Consider the following 19,264-nt stretch of genomic DNA (forward strand, 5'->3'; position numbering starts at 1 on the left):
AAAATAAAAAAGGGAGTAGTGGCGTAGTGGTCTAGGGCACTGCATCGCAGCGCTAGCTGGGTTCGCGCCCAGGCTCTGGGTTCGCGCCCAGGCTCTGTTGCAGCCGGCCGCGACCGGGAGGTCCATGGGGCGACGCACAATTGGCCTAGCGTCGTCCGGGTTAGGGAGGGTTTGGCCGGTAGGGATGTCCTTGTCTCATCGTGCACCAGCGACTCCGGTGGCGGGCCGGGCGCAGTGCGCGCTAACCAAGGTAGCCAGGTGCACGGTGTTTCCTCCGACACATTGGTGCGGCTGGCTTCCGGGTTGGAGGCGCGCTGTGTTAAGAAGTTGGGTTGTGTTTCGGAGGACGCATGGCTTTCGACCTTTGTCTCTCCCGAGCCTGTACAGGAGTTGTAGCGATGAGACAAGATAGTAATTACTAACAATTGGATACCACGAAATTGGGGGTAAAAATTTTAAAAAAAGAAAAGAAAAAGAAAGAAAAAAGGGTTAAAATAAAATGAGAATTTTGTAATCCTTGAAATATAGCCCTAATGATTGGAATAGATTCGAATACACAATTGTTATTGTGGGTGTTTGAGAAGGAAACCGGCTACTGGCTACTAATCATTAGGTACTGTATATACCCTATCAATTTAATTCCGTACTTGTAGATTTGTTGAGGAACTGTTGATTTGATTTTTGTTTGAGCCAACTGTTAAAAGAGGAACAAAAGTTATGTAAAGAAAAAAACTTGTGACTGTTCTGCTCTTCTGTGTTGCTAGTTGGCGACCTCTTGCTCCCCGATGATTCACAAAATGCCTGTTGTTGAATCACATTTCCCATAATATTTGCAATGCAGGATTATGGTTGTTGATATTCTAGGTCAGGAAATTAAACAGGTCCACGCAAATGTGCAATCATTACACAAAGAACATTTATCTTGCTGTTAAATGTCATGAGCTTGTTTGGACGAGTCATTGCTACCGCACCCCGGAGTAGTAGGAGGATTCCGGGAAACCTACATGGGCTGAATGGGAAGGGGGTGTAGCTTGTTAACAGTTTGGAGAAAATGACCCATTTTATATGGGATTCCTGTAAATAATATTTCCTGTGGTGCACTGTATGTACTCAGTGTTATCACATCTGTTTCTCGGGGAACCCAGCTGTTGCACATTTTGTCATATTGCAGCAATGGCTTGGAGATTAGTTGATGAGATTAGTTGAATCAGGTATGCTAGTGCTGGAATGCAACTGCTGGTGTCACACCCTGACCTTAGCTCCTTGTTTATGTCTCTATTTTGGTTTGGTCAGGGCGTGAGTTGGGGTGGGCATTCTATGTTTTGTTCTATCTTTTGTATTTCTATGTGTTTGGCCTGGTATGGTTCCCAATCAGAGGCAGCTGTCAATCGTTGTCTCTGATTGAGAACCAGACTTAGGTAGCCTGTTCCCACCTGCGTTTGTGGGTAGTTGTTTTCTGTTGTGTGTCTGCACCAGCCAGAACTGTTATTTCGGTGTTCATTAAATAAATATGGACACGTGCCACGCTGCACCTTGGCCCTCTCCTTCCAACAGCCGTTACAGCTAGGGGTGCCAGATGAACAGATTGACACATTTTGAAATTGAAAATATTTTTACTTCGCAATATTAAGGACACAGCACGCAAATATATTTTTTCACATTAGATGCTAGATGTAATTTAACTAACATCTCTTGATAAAGAACTATTGATTTTCAGAACTTCTGATAGTTCTATAATATACGATTATATAATTATTTTACTTTTAGCTATGGTGTCAGATACGTGGGAGGAAGCATATTGAATATGAATTAGAAGCGGTGTCTATTCGATTGAGTTGACAGACATGGCAACCCTGAGAGAACTTTATTTTCAATGCAATACACATCATGCCTGAGTGAACACTGCATAACCAAAGTAACTCCCGAAATTGTACAATGTAAATCCTTCATATCAGGCTCTCTTTGCTGGAAATTATGCATATTGTTTTTGTCATATTGTAGTCACATTCATTTGAATTGTGTTCTTGTCCCACAAGCCATATATTTCAAAACCATGAAGGCTATTTCCAATACCTGCTGCTTTCGTTACTGTAACATTTTAGATCATTTGTATAATTTCCCCAAATAAATTCCTTTTTACAGGAAACACTTTTTTATGTTCTTACCTGTGTGCACTTCAGGACTGCGCAGCTCTGAACCGTCCAAATATTCACTATCTTTGTCGATAAGTTTAGAATACATCCCATCGCATGCCATATCAACCATCTCGCCTCTCGCACGGTGATCCTCGTCAATAAGAAACTGATTCCGCAGCTAGAGCTAGACTTGTGAATCTACCCCGTCACAATGTATATGAACGCGCGGTGAAAATAAACAGAGAATTCAGCAAGAGGTGGGGAGCATGTTTTGGAATATTGCATGGACATTGGACAACAAGAAGAATGACGTTTCTGATCGTTTTAAACTCGTCTCTGTTCAACATTGCGCAGTTTCATGTGCCTGGAGCAATTTGTTGGCCAATGATATTATTACATAATAATGACATAAGTGCATATAACAATTCTGAAAAAAAAAACGTTTTACAAAATGTGCAAAATATGTCACTTTATTATATCAAACGTCTGGAAATTATTTGATAGATTTACCTATCAGAATTTTAAAAAAAAGGTAATAACTGTACTAATTAATACACCATTAATTAACTATTGAAGTAGAATATAAGATTAGTAGCCTATGTATCGTTTTGTGTTTTTTTATGTCTGTTTTGTGCGACATTTAATAGGACTAATTTACACTGAACAAAAATATAAATGCAACATGTAAAATGTTGGTCCCAGAAATTGTATTTCTCTAAAATGTTGTGCACAAATTTGTTTACATCCCTGTTAGTGAGCATATCTCATTTGCCTAGATAATCCATCCACCTGACAGGTGTGGCATATCAAGAAACTGTTTAAAGAACATTACACAGGTGCACCTTGTGCTGGGGGTCAATAAAAGGCCACTCTTAAATGTGCAGTTTTGTCACACAACATAATGCCACAGATGTCTCAAGTTTTAAGGGAGCGTGCAAGTGACATGCTGACTGCAGGAATATCCACCAGAGCTGTTGCCAGAGAATTTAATGTTAATTTCTCTACCATAAGCCGCCTCCAATGTCTTTTTAGATAATTTGGCAGTACGTCAAACCGGCCTCACAACCGCACACCACGTGTATGGCATCATGTGGGTGAGCGGTTTTCTGATGTCAACGTTGTGAACAGAGTGCCCCCATGGTGGCAGTGGGGTTATGGTATGGGCAGGCATAAGCTACAGACAATGAACACAATTGATTTTATCGATGGCAATTTGAATTCGCAGAAATAATGTGACGAGATCCTGATGCCCATTGTGAGGCCCATTTTTTAAAGGTATCTGTGACCAACAAATACATATCTGTATTCCCAGTCATGTGAAATTCATAAATTAGGGCCTATTGAATTTATTTCAATTGACTGATTTCCTTATATGAACTGTAACTCAGTAAAATCTTTGACATTTTTGCATGTTGCGTTTATATTTTTGTTCAGTATACATACAGTGCAATCAATATACTACAGATTATGATTAGCAGAGTGCACCACTCTTCTTGAAAATTATTTTAAAATGTTCCATGTAGGCTATTGTAAAAACAAAAAGGTGTATTTTTTTCCGCAGTCATTTTGCTGGGATCAGCCACTAGAGTGCAACATTGTACAGCTAACTGTAGTAATGCACTTCTGTAAACAGTTTTATTTTCATGACAGTCTGAGGTCAAATTTTTCCTGTAGGTGAACTACTGTCTATTTATTAAAGGTGTGTACAATTAATTGACTATTAGTTGACTGACAAATGTGGAAAGGGAGTTGTATAGGCCTACATACACATTGCATACAAAAACTAAATTGATAAATCACTCATGTATTTTCAACATTGATTCAAATCCGCAGGTCGTGGTGATCTTATGATGTCCCACTTCTTGTGTAGTGTTTTCACTTTGAATGAGAAGGGGGTCGCTGGTGTATCAAAAGGAAAGTGGTGGGCATGTGGCAAGGAGTGGGCGTATAGAGAGGAGTGGGTGTGCCGAAAACACTCTGCTCTAAGTTTTGATTGAGGAGTGTTTTTTTCCCGTCCGTTTCTTACCACACAAGCTAATGTACCGCCAGAGTTTGGACTTCCGTTTTTAACCCTAAAGATGAGTCTCTTAGTTTTACACAAATAATTGTACATATAATACTGACGATTGTTTATTTTTTATTAACAGTATTTATGATGGGTGTACTGTCACCCTGATATTGACTACTAGGTAGCTACTTCCCACGCAGTTCCAGGACCGTAGTGCTTGTCAAGCAGGAGCGAAGGGCACTTTGTCCCGGTGTTGCCATTCATGCACTCCCTGATACATAGGCGATGTATCAAAGTGACATCTACAGTTCATTCGGAAAGTATTCAGACCCCTTGACTTTTTCCACATTTTGTTACATTACAGCCTTATTCTAAAATGTATTCAATTTTGTCCCTCATCAATCTACACACAATACCCCATAATGACAAAGCAAAACCATTTTTTTATTTATTTTTGAAAACAACTGAAATATTACATTTACATAAGAATTCAGACCCTTTACTCAGTACTTTGCTGAAGCACCTTTGGCAGCGATTACAGCCTTGAGTCTTCTTGGGTATGACACTACAAGCTTGGCACACCTGTATTTGGGGAGTTTCTCCCATTCTTCTCGGCAGATCCTCTCATGCTCTGTCAGGTTGGATGGGGAACGTCGCTGCACAACTATTTTCAGGTTTGTCCCGAGATGTTCGATCGGGTTCCAATCTGGGCTCAGGCTGGGCCACTCAAGGACATTCAGAGATGTATACCGAAGCCACTCCTGCGTTGTCTTGGCTGTGTGCTTAGGGTCGTTGTCCTGTTGGAAGGTGAATCTTCGCCCCAGTCTGAAGTCCTGAGTGCTCTGGAGCAGGTTTTCATCAAGGATCTCTCTGTACTTTGCTCCGTTCATCTTTCCCTCGACTAGTCTCCCAGTCCCTGCTGCTGAAAAACATCTCCACAGCATGATGTTGCCACCACCATGCTTCACCGTAGGAATGGTGCCAGGTTTCCTCCAGATGTGACGCTTGGCATTCAGAGTTCAATCTTGGTTTCATCAGACCAGAGAATCTTGTTTCTCATGGTCCGAGAGTCCTTTAGGTGCCTTTTGGCAAACTCCAAGTGGGCTGTCATGTGCCTTTTACTGAGGAATGGCTTCTGTCTGGCATTGATACAATATGCCTCGGCGCTCTACAGACAATTCCTTTGAGATCATGGCTCGGTTTTTGCTCTGACATGCACTGTCAACTGTGGGACCTTATATAGACAGGTGTGTGCCTTTCCAAATCATGTCCAATCAATTGAATTTACTACAGGTGGACTCCAACATCTCAAGGATGATCAATGGAAAGAGGATGCACCTGAGCTCAATTTCGAGTCTCATAGCAAATTGTCTGAATACTTATGTATATAAGGTTTGTGTTTTTTATTTTTAATACATTTGCAAAAATGTCTAAAAACCTGTTTTTGCTTTGTCATTATGGGGTATTGTGTGTAGATTGATGAGGAAAGAATTTAATTGAATCCATTTTAGAATAAGGCTGTAACGTAACAAAATGTTGAAAATTCTTGTATTTTTTGCTATTGGATTAAAGGTAGTTAACATGACTAAATGATGATCCTATCACAAAAGGTTGTCATGGTATTTCTCAAAAAAAATGCATGAAAGACTCAGGGGTGAAATATGTGTGGAACCCCAAATGAATGCACAATTAATGGTTCTGAACATAAGACAGTATCATTACTAGTGTTATCAGTTTTGAGTTTTTAAAATTCAATACCTGCTTGTGGAAAAAGCACAAAAGTGATTAAAAAAATACTGTAGTGATGCAAATTCAATGTGTTTAGGCACCCTTTGTGTATGTGTGTGTGTGTGTGTGTGTGTGTGTGTGTGTGTGTGTGTGTGTGTGTGTGTGTGTGTGTGTATGTATATGTGTGCACCTTTAACTTACATTGTGTAGGCTTACTGGATTAAACATTACATATCACATTGAACCAGACAGTATCAAAAGGTTAACTCCCTTTTTTTGTATATGTTACTGTGTCAATAAATCTTCTCAAATCAGAATGATGTGATACTCCCCTGGATTCATTCACTATCTGGAAGTTGGCCATGTCAAAATAGATATGGGAAGTGGGTGACTCCTTTCAAGGGAATGCTGTTCTTGCTTACTTTAGGATGTTGAGTAATACTGTATGTATTTGGGGGTGGGGAAGGGATTGGGAAATGTCACGGTGTGTTCCTGGTACTATTATAAACCATTACAAGCCTGCCAGAATGTGTGTGTTCCAACTACTGCTTTGAAGCAACTGATAGAATGCAGGGGAGTTACAGTGACACAGGGGGAAATGATTACCATTAGGCTACACTACTTTAGGGCCTAGTTTGCTAGTCTGGCCAAGCGAAACTGAAGCCAAGCAAACCTACAGTTGAAGTCAGAAGTTTACATACACCTTTGAATGTATTTGTCTAACTCAGCTTTTCACAATTCCTTACATTTAATCCTAGTAAAAATGACCTGTCTTAGGTCAGTTAGGATCACCACTTTATTTTAAGAATGTGAAATGTCAGAATAATAGTAGAGAAAATGATTTATTTCAGCTTGTATTTCTTTCATCACATTCCTAGTGTGTCAGAAGTTTACATACACTCAATTAGTATTTGGTAGCATTGCCTTTAAATTGTTTAACTTGGGTCAAACGTTTAGGGTAGCCTTCCACAAGCTTCCCACAATGAGTTGGGTGAATTTTGGCTCATTCCTCCTGACAGAACTCCTGACTAATGTCTTGAGATGTTGCTTCAATATATCCACATAATTTTCCTCCTCATGATGCCATCTATTTTGTGAAGTGCACCTGTCCCTCCTGCAGCAAAACACCCCACAACATGATGTTGCCACCCTCGTGCTTCACGGTTGGGATGGTGTTCTTCGGCTTGCAAGCATTCCCCTTTTCCTCCAAACGTAACAATGGTCATTATGGCCAAACAGTTCTATTTTGGTTTCATCAGACCAGAGGACATTTCTCCAAAAAGTACAATCTTTGTTCCCATGTGCAGTTGCAAACCGTAGTCTGGCTTTTCTTTATGGCGATTTTTGAGCAGTGGCTTCTTCCTTGCTGAGCAGCCTTTCAGGTTATGTCAATATAGGACTTGTTTTAATGTGGATATAGATACTTTTGTACCTGTTTCCTCCAGCATCTTCACAAGGTCCTTTGCTGTTGTTCTGGGATTGATTTGCCCTTTTCGCACCAAAGTACGTTCATCTCTAGGAGACAGAACGCGTCTCCTTCTTGAGCGGTATGATGGCTGCGTGGTCCCATCGTGTTTATACTTGCGTACTATTGTTTGCATAGATGAACGTCGTACCTTCAGGTGTTTGGAAATTGCTCCCAAGGATGAACCAGCCGTGTGGTGGTCCACAATTTTTTTTTTTATAGTCTTGGCTGATTTCTTTTGATTTTCCCATGATGTCAAGCAAAGAGGCACTGAGTTTGAAGGTAGGCCTTGAAATACATCCACAGGTACACCTTCAATTGACTCAAATTATGTCAATTAGCCTATCAGAAGCTTCTAAAGCCATGACATCGTTTTTTGTAATTTTCCAAGCTGTTTAAAGGCACAGTCAACTTAGTGTATGTAAACTTGTGACCCACTGGAATTGTGATACAGTGAATTAGAAGTGAAATAATCTGTCTGTAAACAATTGTTGGAAAAATGACTTGTGTCATGCACAAAGTATATGTCCTAACCGACTTGCCAAAACTATGGTTTGTTGACAAGAGATTTGTGGAGCGGTTGAAAAACGAGTTCTAATGACTCCAACCTAAGTGTATGTAAACTTCCGACTTCAACTGTAACTACCAGCGTTGAATTCAGAGTTTGTTTTTGGTAAGGATGTTATGATTGTGCAGGCATAGATAGATAGACAGTTGCACCACTCCCTCTGTAGTGCAAATACAAAAATGTAGAAACCATGTTAGGGTCAATTCCATTTCAATTCCAGTCAGTCAAATTTGTAATTGTAATTGTAGTTTTGCTTACTTTCTGAACTGACTGAATTTTAAATCTAATTCACCCCAACCCTAGTAGAAATTGAGGATAACTCGATCTGCTCACAAAAAGGAGAGGAATATATGGACCAGCAGGTGGCACTACAGTCATTGTAACGCCCAGGCTGAAAGGCACAGCCTTAAAGGCCCAGTGCAGTCAAAACGAGATTTTCTGTATTTTATATATAGCTCCACACCAAGAGGGCGGAATAATATTGTGAACATTATGATAATTCCCCTTTAGAGTTCAATTTTCATGGATGGAGTTTTGGCCTGTCTAGTGACATCAAATCAAATCAAGTTTATTTTACATAGCCCTTCGTACATCAGCTAATATCTCGAAGTGCTGTACAGAAACATCACCAGGTGATAAATTAGTTATCAGACCAGTAGAAAAGAGAGTTCCAAACCTTCCTGCCAATAACAGCTAGTTTTCGGTTTCCCCCACTCAGATCTCTCCCAGACAGTACTCTGGAAAATTCTTGCCTGAGAAATTGGTCTTGCTGAGAAGCTATTTTGGTTAAAAAAAGTACCATTTTGATTGACAACAATCACAGTAAGAAACTTAATTGTTACCCAGAAATGTTTTGATATTGGGATAAAACAGCTGCATTGGACATTGACATTTCACCCATTAATATCTTACTTATTCCTCTGTAGTAGACACAAACATGTTCATGTTTGCAAGTATGAAGGTGTGTGTCAATGCATTTTGTTTTGTGTATGTTTGTTAGTGTATGAACACTTGTGTGTACGTGTGTGTGTACGCATGCTTGCGTGTCTCTATTTGGGTGTCTGTCTGAGGGAGTTATTTTTTAGTGTCTGTCTGTGTGTGTGTGCTCAGCACCGTTCGGGGCATGGTGTTTCAGTCACAGAGGGACAAAGCCGGGGGAGGCGTTACTCCGCCCCAACGCCCCCGGGCGAGGCAGGACAGAGGTGACGTGATGGATGGCAGACAGATTGATTGCTCTATCCCATCATGCACCTGACCTGTGTCTCTGACTGACCGACTGAGTCAGGTACAGTAGACTTCCTCCAATGTGTACATTCCATGTCATACACACCCCGTCATGAACCGCACGCACCCACACAACACATTGGCAGTCAGTTCTAGTAAGGATTTAGAAGTCAAAGAGCTTACCATGCAGTTATCATTTAAAAAAAAGGTTATACCAGATACTGTTCATCCTGACCAGAAGGGTTTTTAACCTGGACTATATATTGGAAATAGAATACGACAATTAGTTGAAACAATTGAACATATTGAAACATTGAAGATACCAGGTCTGGTCTTCAGAGCAGTTTTTGAAAAGGCGTTTGATAAAGTACGATTAGAATTTATATATAAATGCCTGGAATAGTTTAATTTTGGTGAATCTCTTATACAATGGCTTAAAGTTATGTACAGCAACCCCAGATGTAAAATAGTAAAAAATGGTTACTTCTCAGAAAGTATTGAGCTTTTAAGAGGAGTGAAACAAGGCTGTTCATTGTCTCCATATCTATTTATTATGACCATTTAAATGCTGGCTATTAAAATTAGATCCAACAAGAACATCAAGGGGTTAGAAATCCAGGTGATAAAAACAAAAGTATCAATGTATGCCGATGACTGTCGTTTTTTCTAAAGTCCTCAATGTGGATCCCTGCACAGTCTCATTGAAGATCTTGATCACTTTTCTAGCCTCACTGGATTAAAACCTAATTATGACAAATGTACCATATTAAATATTGGATCATTAAAAAATACATTGTTTAAATTACCTTGTAGTTTAACAATAATATGGGCGGATGGTGAATTAGACATACTAGGTATTCACATCTCAAAACATATAAATGAATTTACCACATTTCATTGCAATAGAAAGTTAGCAAAAATAGATAAGATTTTTCAACCATGGAGAGGTAAATACTCTATTTATGGAAAAATTACGCTGATGAACTATTTGGTCCTATCACAGTTTACGTACTTACTAATAGCCTACTCCAGAAGATTCATTTTTAAAATCATATGAACAAAAAATATTTCATTTTATTTGGAATGCTAAGGCAGACAAAATTAAACGTGCCTATTTGTATAATGAATATGAGTTTGGGGGGCTAAAATGATTCAATATTAAAGCTTTAAACCTCTCACTAAAAGCTTCACTCATACATAAGTTATACTTAAACCCAAAATGGTTCTCCAGTAGATTATTAAGAAAAGCTCATAATAATACTCGTAGGAAAGGTTTTCTTCTTTAGCTCACAATCTGTGGATAATATACGATTAGAAAGATTCCAAAATGTTGTAAAACACATTGGAAAAATATATGGCACAAGGAAAACCAAACAAGGGTGGTCTATGGTGATAGGTGGGATGGGCTGAGGATTGGGATTAAAGAGTTTGTTTGGTAATGTATTGTTGTTATATATAAAAAAGTACCATGTATGTAAAATGTATATGTTAAATGTATGTATATGTAGCAAAAAAGCTGTAAAAAAAACAAAGATATTTATCATGTTATCGGTTTCCATCTGAATGATAAAGTACATTGAATATGAATATTCATTCCCAAATATCATAATCAGATGCATCATTACAGTGGATAATGTTACCAAACACTACCTGGTCAAAGGTCAATGTACTTAAAAGATGAAATATCTTGAGTGAATGCCAAAATGGTCACATGAAAACACCTCTTATAATACACGTCCTGTTGTGCATTGCTGCTTGATCAAACCATAGTAACACTGTCCCAAACAAAAACATATATTCGTGCCTGTTAGAATCCTCAAACTATTTTCACTTCCCCACAGACTAATAGGTGACCAAAGACCACACTGGTTCTATTGAATCTATAGAATCTATGAGAGAGGAAATGATGTGTTCATTGATGCCTCACAGGAAAGTATGCTTCATTGAAAGAGATGTGACCCAAGATGTGGCTTTGTGGCTTACTGAGTGTGGTGTTACTATTTCTTGGTTATTGCAACACTTTCCCACAATCAGTAAGTCATGAAGAATTGACCCCAAACTTGTACAATTAGGGGTCTTTTTTGGAAACCATGAAACAAATAGTTTCACAGGAAATCAACAATTAGTTTATTTTTTTTGCGACACTTACAGCAATGTAAGCCTAATTAAACTGTTTTAAACTGATTTTTTTTTTTTTAAATGAACATCATATTCATCATAAAATCAATTTGTAGTAAATAACCTTTTAGGGTAAATGAAAAGTTGTGATGGTATAAAGAATCTCAAACATGTGGAACACCTGATGACATTTCCCTTACGTTTGTTAAGAAGAGAGATCTGGACACAATTCAAATAAGAACTCCCTCACATTGTTTAGTCTGGTTATTCTTTGGTTTTCTGACCTCCCTTTGCACTCTGGCGTACCAGGAAAAAGCCTGCCAGCCAAACCTGTACCTCCATGCTCTGAGCCACTTGGCACAAAGTCAATGCTCAATCCAACCGTATCAAAATGGAAGGGCATACAGCCTCACTGCTTAACGCTGCTAAGGAGCAATATGAATGACAGTTTTACGTGTTTTTGGCTTCTGCAGACTGCTTTTGTAGTGTGTGACACTTCGAATGTGAGATTTTCGGGCCAAGTCTGTCACATACACTGAGTGTACAAAACATTAGGAGCACCTTCCTAATATTGAGTTGCACCCCCTTTTGTACTCAGAACAGCCTCAATTGATCGGGCATGGACTCTACAAGGTGTCGCAAGCATTCCAAAGTGATGTTGGCCCATGTTGATTCCAATGCATCCCACAGTTGTGGTAAATTGGCTGGATGTCCTTTGGGTGGTGGATTATTCTTGATACACATGGGAAAATGTTGAGCGTGAAAAACCGAGCAGCTTTGTAGTTCTTGACACACTCAAACCGGTGCGGGTCGTACCTACTACCATACCCTATTGAAAGGCACTTCAACCTTTTGTCTTGCCCATTCACCCTCTGAATGGCACACACACACAAACCATGTCTCAATTGTCTCAAAGCTTATTAATCCTTCTTTAACCTGTCTCTTTCCTTTCATCTACATTGATTGAAGTGGATTTACCAGGTGACATCAATAAAGGGATCAGAGCTTTCCCTTCGATTCCTAATGTTTTATACACCCAGTGTATGTCTCCATATATCCTATCTGTAATATCAGTTATGAAAGATAGTCAATCATAATGTCAATGAGTTTTTACATTATTACATGTTATCACTGCTGTAATTCAGTGTTTTGTAAAAGAGAGGGAAATAATTGAAAGAAAGAGATGCATTTAAGTTTACATTTCACAGACATGTTTTACTTTAACAACAATTCACAGTTATCAATTTCTCCTTGGCGAACAGTGACATTAGATACCAGTGAAGCTGCAAAGGCTGCCACTAGTTTGGGTTCTGCTTCAGCAGTTAGCTCATGAATCATCATACAGGACGTTTTTTGGGGAAAGATTGTCACCGACACCTCGCCCAGTCTACTATGCTGGCAGTCATTCACTCTTGATCCTGCAGATCCGGTTCATCAGGATTTCCTTCTAGTTCTGCCGTCAATACACTACGCAAATGATGAATGCAAATAATTTTAGATTATGTCTCTCGTTTGTAACAGACCTTGAAGCCACAACCAGGATCCAGTCTGAGCTCTATTTTAACAAACCTATCGCATTGGTTAATCTTAGCGCTGGTGGTAGCGTTTTAATAGTTTGGGGGAAATGTGTGTCAGAAATATTTTTGCTAATTTCAAAACCGGAATTATAGGCGCGGTTGTGGGCAGTGGCGCAAAAGGGCTGGGTTTTGATGAATTAGCAAGTTGTGGGTGTGTCAAGGCTTGGCCCCTCACTGGCCAATCAGAACATGCTCAATGGCTAAATATGTGGTTGCTTTTAGTTGTGTATTTACGGTCTTTTATGTATTGCTTTGTTATCAACTTAAATTCTAACGTTAGTCCGTTATAGCCTAGTTTTTCAAATATTTTTTATTTATTTATTTATTTATTTAACCTTTATTTAACCAGGTAGGCAAATTGAGAACACGTTCTCATTTACAATTGCGACCTGGCCAAGATAAAGCAAAGCAGTTCGGCACATACAACAACACATAGTTACACATGGAGTAAAACAAACATACAGTCAATAATACAGTGAAAAATAAGTCTATATACAATATGAGCAAGTGAGGTGAGATAAGGGAGGTGAAGGCAAACAATATATATATATAAATAAATAAAAATATAAAAAGGCCATGGTGGTGAAGTAAATACAATATAGCAAGTAAAAAAACACTGGAATGGTTGGTTTGCAGTGGAAGAAGGTGCAAAGTAGAGATAGAAATAATGGGGTGCAAAGGAGCAAAATAAATAAATACAGTAGGTAAAGAGGTAGTTGTTTGGGCTAAATTATAGATGGGCTATGTACAGGTGCAGTAATCTATGAGCTGCTCTGACAGCTGGTGCTTAAAGCTAGTGAGGGAGATAAGTGTTTCCAGTTTCAGAGATTTTTGTAGTTCGTTCCAGTCATTGGCAGCAGAGAACTGGAAGGAGAGGCGGCCAAAGGAAGAATTGGTTTTGGGGGTGACCAGAGAGATATACCTGCTGGAGCGCGTGCTACGGGTGGGCGTTGCTATGGTGACCAGCGAGCTGAGATAAGGGGGGACTTTACCTAGCAGGGTCTTGTAGATGACCTGGAGCCAGTGGGTTTGGCGACGAGTGTGAAGCGAGGGCCAGCCAACGAGAGCGTACAGGTCGCAGTGGTGGGTAGTATATGGGGCTTTGGTGACAAAACGGATGGCACTGTGATAGACTGCATCCAATTTATTGAGTAGGGTTTTGGAGGCTATTTTGTAAATGACATCACCGAAGTCGAGGATTGGTAGGATGGTCAGTTTTACAAGGGTATGTTTGGCAGCATGAGTGAAGGATGCTTTGTTGCGGAATAGGAAGCCGATTCTAGATTTAACTTTGGATTGGAGATGCTTGATGTGAGTCTGGAAGGTGAGTTTACAGTCTAACCAGACACCTAGGTATTTGTAGTTGTCCACATATTCTAAGTCAGAGCCGTCCAAAGTAGTGATGTTGGACAGGCGGGCAGGTGCAGGCAGCGATCGGTTGAAGAGCATGCATTTAGTTTTACTTGTATTTAAGAGCAATTGGAGGCCACGGAAGGAGAGTTGTATGGCATTGAAGCTCGCCTGGAGGGTTGTTAACACAGTGTCAAAAGAAGGGCCAGAAGTATACAGAATAGTGTCGTCTGCGTAGAGGTGGATCAGAGACTCACCAGCAGCAAGAGCGACATCATTGATGTATACAGAGAAGAGTCGGTCCAAGAATTGAACCCTGTGGCACCCCCATAGAGACTGCCAGAGGTCCGGACAACAGACCCTCCGATTTGACACACTGAAATCGATCAGAGAAGTAGTTGGTGAACCAGGCGAGGCAATCATTAGAGAAGCCAAGGCTGTCGAGTCTGCCGATGAGGATGTGGTGATTGACAGAGTCAAAAGCCTTGGCCAGGTCAATGAATATGGCTGCACAGTACTGTTTCCTATCGATAGCGGTTAAGATATCGTTTATGACCTTGAGCGTGGCTGAGGTGCACCCATGACCAGCTCTGAAACCAGATTGCATAGCGGAGAAGGTATGGTGGGATTCGAGATGGTCGGTAATCTGTTTGTTGACTTGGCTTTCGAAGACCTTAGAAAGGCAGGGTAGGATAGATATAGGTCTGTAGCTGTTTGGGTCAAGAGTCCCCCCCCTTTGAAGAGGGGGATAACCGCAGCTGCTTTCCAATCTTTGGGAATCTCAGACGACACGAAAGAGATGTTGAAAAGGCTGGTAATAGGGGTAGCAACAATTTCAGCAGATAGTTTTAGAAAGAAAGGGTCCAGATTATCTAGCCCGGCTGATTTGTAAGGGTCCAGATTTTGCAGCTCTTTCAGAACATCAGCTGACTGTATTTGGGAGAAAGAGAAATGGGGAAGGCGTGGGCGAGTAGCAGAGGGGAGGCCAGTGCTGTTGACCGGGGTAGGGGTAGCCAGGTGGAAAGCATGGCCAGCCGTAGAAAAATGCTTGTTGAAATTCTCAATTATAGTGGATTTGTCGGTGGTGACAGTGTTTCCTATCTTCAGTGCAGTTGGAAGCTGGGTGGAGGTGTTCTTATTCTCCATGGACTTTACAGTGTCCCAGAACTTTTTTGAGTTTGTGTTGCAGGAAGCAAATTTCTGCTTGAAAAAGCTAGCCTTGGCTTTTCTAACTGCCTGTGTATACTGGTTTCTAGCTTCCCTGAAAAGTTGCATATCACGGGGGCTGTTCGATGCTAATGCAGAACGCCATAGGATGTTTTTCTGTTGGTTAAGGGCAGTCAGGTCAGGAGAGAACCAAGGGCTATATCTGTTCCTGGTTCTAAATTTCTTGAATGGGGCATGCTTATTCAAGATGGTGAGGAAGGCATTTTTTTTAAATATCCAGGCATCCTCTACTGACGGGATGAGAGCAATATCCTTCCAGGATACCTCGGCCAGGTCGATTAGAAAGGCCTGCTCGCTGAAGTGTTTCAGGGAGCGTTTGACAGTGATGAGTGGAGGTCGTTTGATCGCTGACCCATTACGGATACAGGCAATGAGGCAGTGATCGCTGAGATCTTGGTTGAAAACAGCAGAGGTGTATTTGGAGGGCAAATTGGTTAGGATGATGTCTATGAGGGTACCCGTGTTTACGGAATTGGGGTGATACCTGGTAGGTTCATTGATAATTTGTGTGAGATTGAGGGCATCAAGCTTAGATTGTAGGATGGCTGGGGTGTTAAGCATGTTCCAATTTAGGTCGCCTAGCAGCACAAGCTCTGAAGATAGATGGGGGGCAATCAGTTCACATATGGTGTCCAGAGCACAGCTGGGGGCAGAGGGTGGTCTATAGCAGGCGGCAACGGTGAGAGACTTGTTTTTAGAGAGGTGGATTTTTAAAAGTAGAAGTTCAAATTGTTTCGGAACAGACCTGGATAGTAGAACAGAACTCTGCAGGCAATCCTTGCAGTAGATTGCAACACCGCCCCCTTTGGCCGTTCTATCTTGTCTGAAAATCTTGTAGTTAGGGATGAAAATGTCAGAATTTTTGGTGGTCTTCCTAAGCCAGGATTCAGACACGGCTAAAACATCTGGGTTGGCAGAGTGTGCTAAAGCAGTGAACAAAACAAACTTAGGGAGGAGGCTTCTAATGTTAACATGCATGAAACCAAGGCTATTACGGTTACAGAAGTCATCAAAAGAGAGCGCCTGGGGAATAGGAGTGGAGCTAGGTACTGCAGGGCCTGGATTCACCTCTACATCACCAGAGGAACAGAGGAGGAGTAGGATAAGGGTACGGCTAAAAGCTATGAGAATTGGTCGTTTAGAACGTCTAGAACAGAGAGTAAAAGGAAGTTTCTGGGGGCGATAAAATAGCTTCAAGGAATAATGTACAGACAAAGGTATGGTAGGATGTGAATACAGTGGAGGTAAACCTAGGTAATGAGTGATGATGAGAGATATTGTCTCTAGAAACATCATTGAAACCAGGTGATGTCATCGCATATGTGGGTGGTGGAACTGAGAGGTTGGATATATAGTGAGCAGGGCTAGAGGCTCTACAGTGAAATAAGCCTATAAACACTAACCAGAACAGCAATGGACAAGGCATATTTACATTAAGGAGAGACATGCTTAATCGAGTGATCATAAGGGTCCAGTGAGTAGAGGTTGGTTGGGTCACGGCGGTCCAGACAGCTGGCCGGGTAGCTGGCTATCGGTAGCAAGATAACATAGGATGGAGGTCTGTTTTTTTAAATTTTTTATTATTAACTTTTTTTTTTGTCACCTCGTTCGTTTCCGTCCAATTGGCAAAATAGATATAGTGACCCAAGAAAAAAGAAAAAAAATTGTCTGGTATACTTATTTAGATAGCAGCCGATAAGACAGCTAATAATTAGCAGATGGGTATTCAGAAACGTCTCAATGGAAAAGCCTGTTGAAACCACCTCGGACAATTACGTCGGCCGACCAGTCGTGATGGATCGGCGGGGCTCCGTGTCGGCAATAAAGGGTCCAGTCCAATTGGCAAAAGAGGTATTGTAGCCCAAGAATTCGCTGGTAGACCTCTTCGGCTAGCCGGCAGATGGGCCTAGCTCGAGGCTAGCTCAAGGCTAACTGGTGCTTGTTTCGGGACAGAGGTATTAGCCAGTAGTAGCCACTTGGTTGCAGCTAGCTAGCGACGATGATCCGGTGTAATTGTCCAGAGCTTGCGTCAGGAATCCGGTGATGTGGTAGAGAAAAAGCAGTCCTATATGCTCTGGGTTGATATCGCGCCTGCAGACTGGCAGGTATTGGCCCGAGCTGAAGATGGCTGGTGTCCGAGTTAAGGGTGAAGACCGCAGCAGTGGCTAACTGACTACTAGCTAGTAGCTAGTTATCTGGCTAGCTTCTGATTGGGGTTACGGTTCTAAAGTATAAAAAAATAGCAGATCCGTACCACATTGGGTGAGGCGGGTTGCGGGAATGTATATTCAGTTCCTAGATGGAAAGTGAAATTAAAATATATACGAAATGTATACAAAAAATACGAGGACTATTTACGTGGGACAAGACGGGACAAGACAAACACACGTCCGACTGCTACGCCATCTTGGATGCACCTAATAGCCTACCCCATATTTGCTAAATATGTTGTATTTGTTGGCGTTCATAATTATTAGGGGTTCAGAAGTAAAGCTGGTGAAACCCTATTGTATTTGGTGGCGTTAATTGGTGAAAGAAATGCTAATTCTTGTGAGATGGTAAGACCTCAGAAGATGCAACCTTGCTTGATGGTAAAGGGACAAGGGCCACAACCTCTCATGCATTGTCATGCCAATTGGCCACATGGTGGCTCTATAACAAGCCATAGAAAATGCAAACTTTGAAAGCTCACGCCCCTCATCCCATTTGAACTGAAATTTGGTATATAGGTCCCTCTCCTCACAACAAATGAAAATGCCTCAAAGACCAATAAAATCCACCATGAAGGATTTTGAATTTTGTGAAACACAACTCTACTCCTCTGGTACCGAATGACCGATCTGCACAAAACTTGATACTTAGGATCTATAGACCAAGCTCTCACAAATTAGGTTTATCCAGGATGGTATCTCAAACAATAGACCAATAAACATTCATGTGAGTGTGGTGTGGCACATAAATACTGTACAAACGCTATATATAAAATATGGTGCCAATTGGTTCAGTGGTTCTGGAGAAGAAGACGTTTATTAAAGTAGTCGTCCAGGGCCACGTCAAGGTCCGTTGTACTCTGGGAGTGGGACACTGTGGAGTTGTCAACTGTGATGGAGAGCTCTTGGAGCAGGCAGGCCTTCCTCGGGAGGAAGTGCAGTTCCGTCTTGTCGAGGTTGAGCTTGAGGTGGTGGGCCGACATCCAAGCTGAGCTATCTGGCAGGCAGGCAGAGATACACGTCGCCACCTGAGTGTCAGAAGGGGGGAAGGAGAAAAGCAGTTGAGCGTTATCCGCATAGCAATGATAGGAGAGACACTGTGAGGATATGACAGAGCCGAGTGACTTAGTTTATAGAGAGAAGAGGAGAGGGCTTAGAACCGAGCCCTGGGGGACACCAGTAGTGAGAGTATGTGGTGCAGACACAGATCCTCTCCATATCACCTGGTAGAAGCGGCCTGCCAGGTAGAATGTACAGTGCCTTTCGGAAAGTATTGAGACCCCTTGAATTTTCCAAATTTTGTTATGTTACAGCCTTATTCTAAAATTGATTAAATAGATGTTTCCCCTCAATCTACATACAATACCCCATAATGACAAAAGCAAAAAACTGGTTTTCAAAAGTTTTTGCAAATGTATTAAAAATAAAAACACTAAAATATCAATTAGATTACAGCCTCGAGTCTTCTTGAGTATGATGCTACAAGTTTGGCACACCTGTATTTGGGGAGTTTCTTCCATATTCCCCTGCAGATCCTGACTAGTCTCCCAGTCCCTGCCGCTGAAAAACATTGCCCACAGCATGATGCTGCCACCACAATGCTTCACTGTAGGGATGGTGACAGGTTTCCTCCAGACGTGACGCTTGGCATTCA

General features: G+C 41.1%; 1 protein-coding gene across 1 annotated transcript in view; it reads right to left on the bottom strand.

Annotated features, from left to right (window-relative positions):
• zgc:174904 (uncharacterized protein LOC564690 homolog) overlaps positions 1-2,451 on the bottom strand; it is a 25,770-nt gene extending 23,319 nt beyond the window's left edge. The window contains exon 1 of the mRNA XM_055876250.1: positions 2,166-2,451. Within this exon, the coding sequence (XP_055732225.1) occupies positions 2,166-2,265 (100 nt within the window). The 5' untranslated portion in view covers positions 2,266-2,451. The remainder of the gene's footprint in view (positions 1-2,165) is intronic.
• Between the last annotated feature and the right edge of the window lie 16,813 nt (positions 2,452-19,264).

Source organism: Salvelinus fontinalis, chromosome 22 (assembly GCF_029448725.1).
Source record: "Salvelinus fontinalis isolate EN_2023a chromosome 22, ASM2944872v1, whole genome shotgun sequence".
In the NCBI taxonomy this organism is placed as follows: domain Eukaryota; kingdom Metazoa; phylum Chordata; class Actinopteri; order Salmoniformes; family Salmonidae; genus Salvelinus; species Salvelinus fontinalis.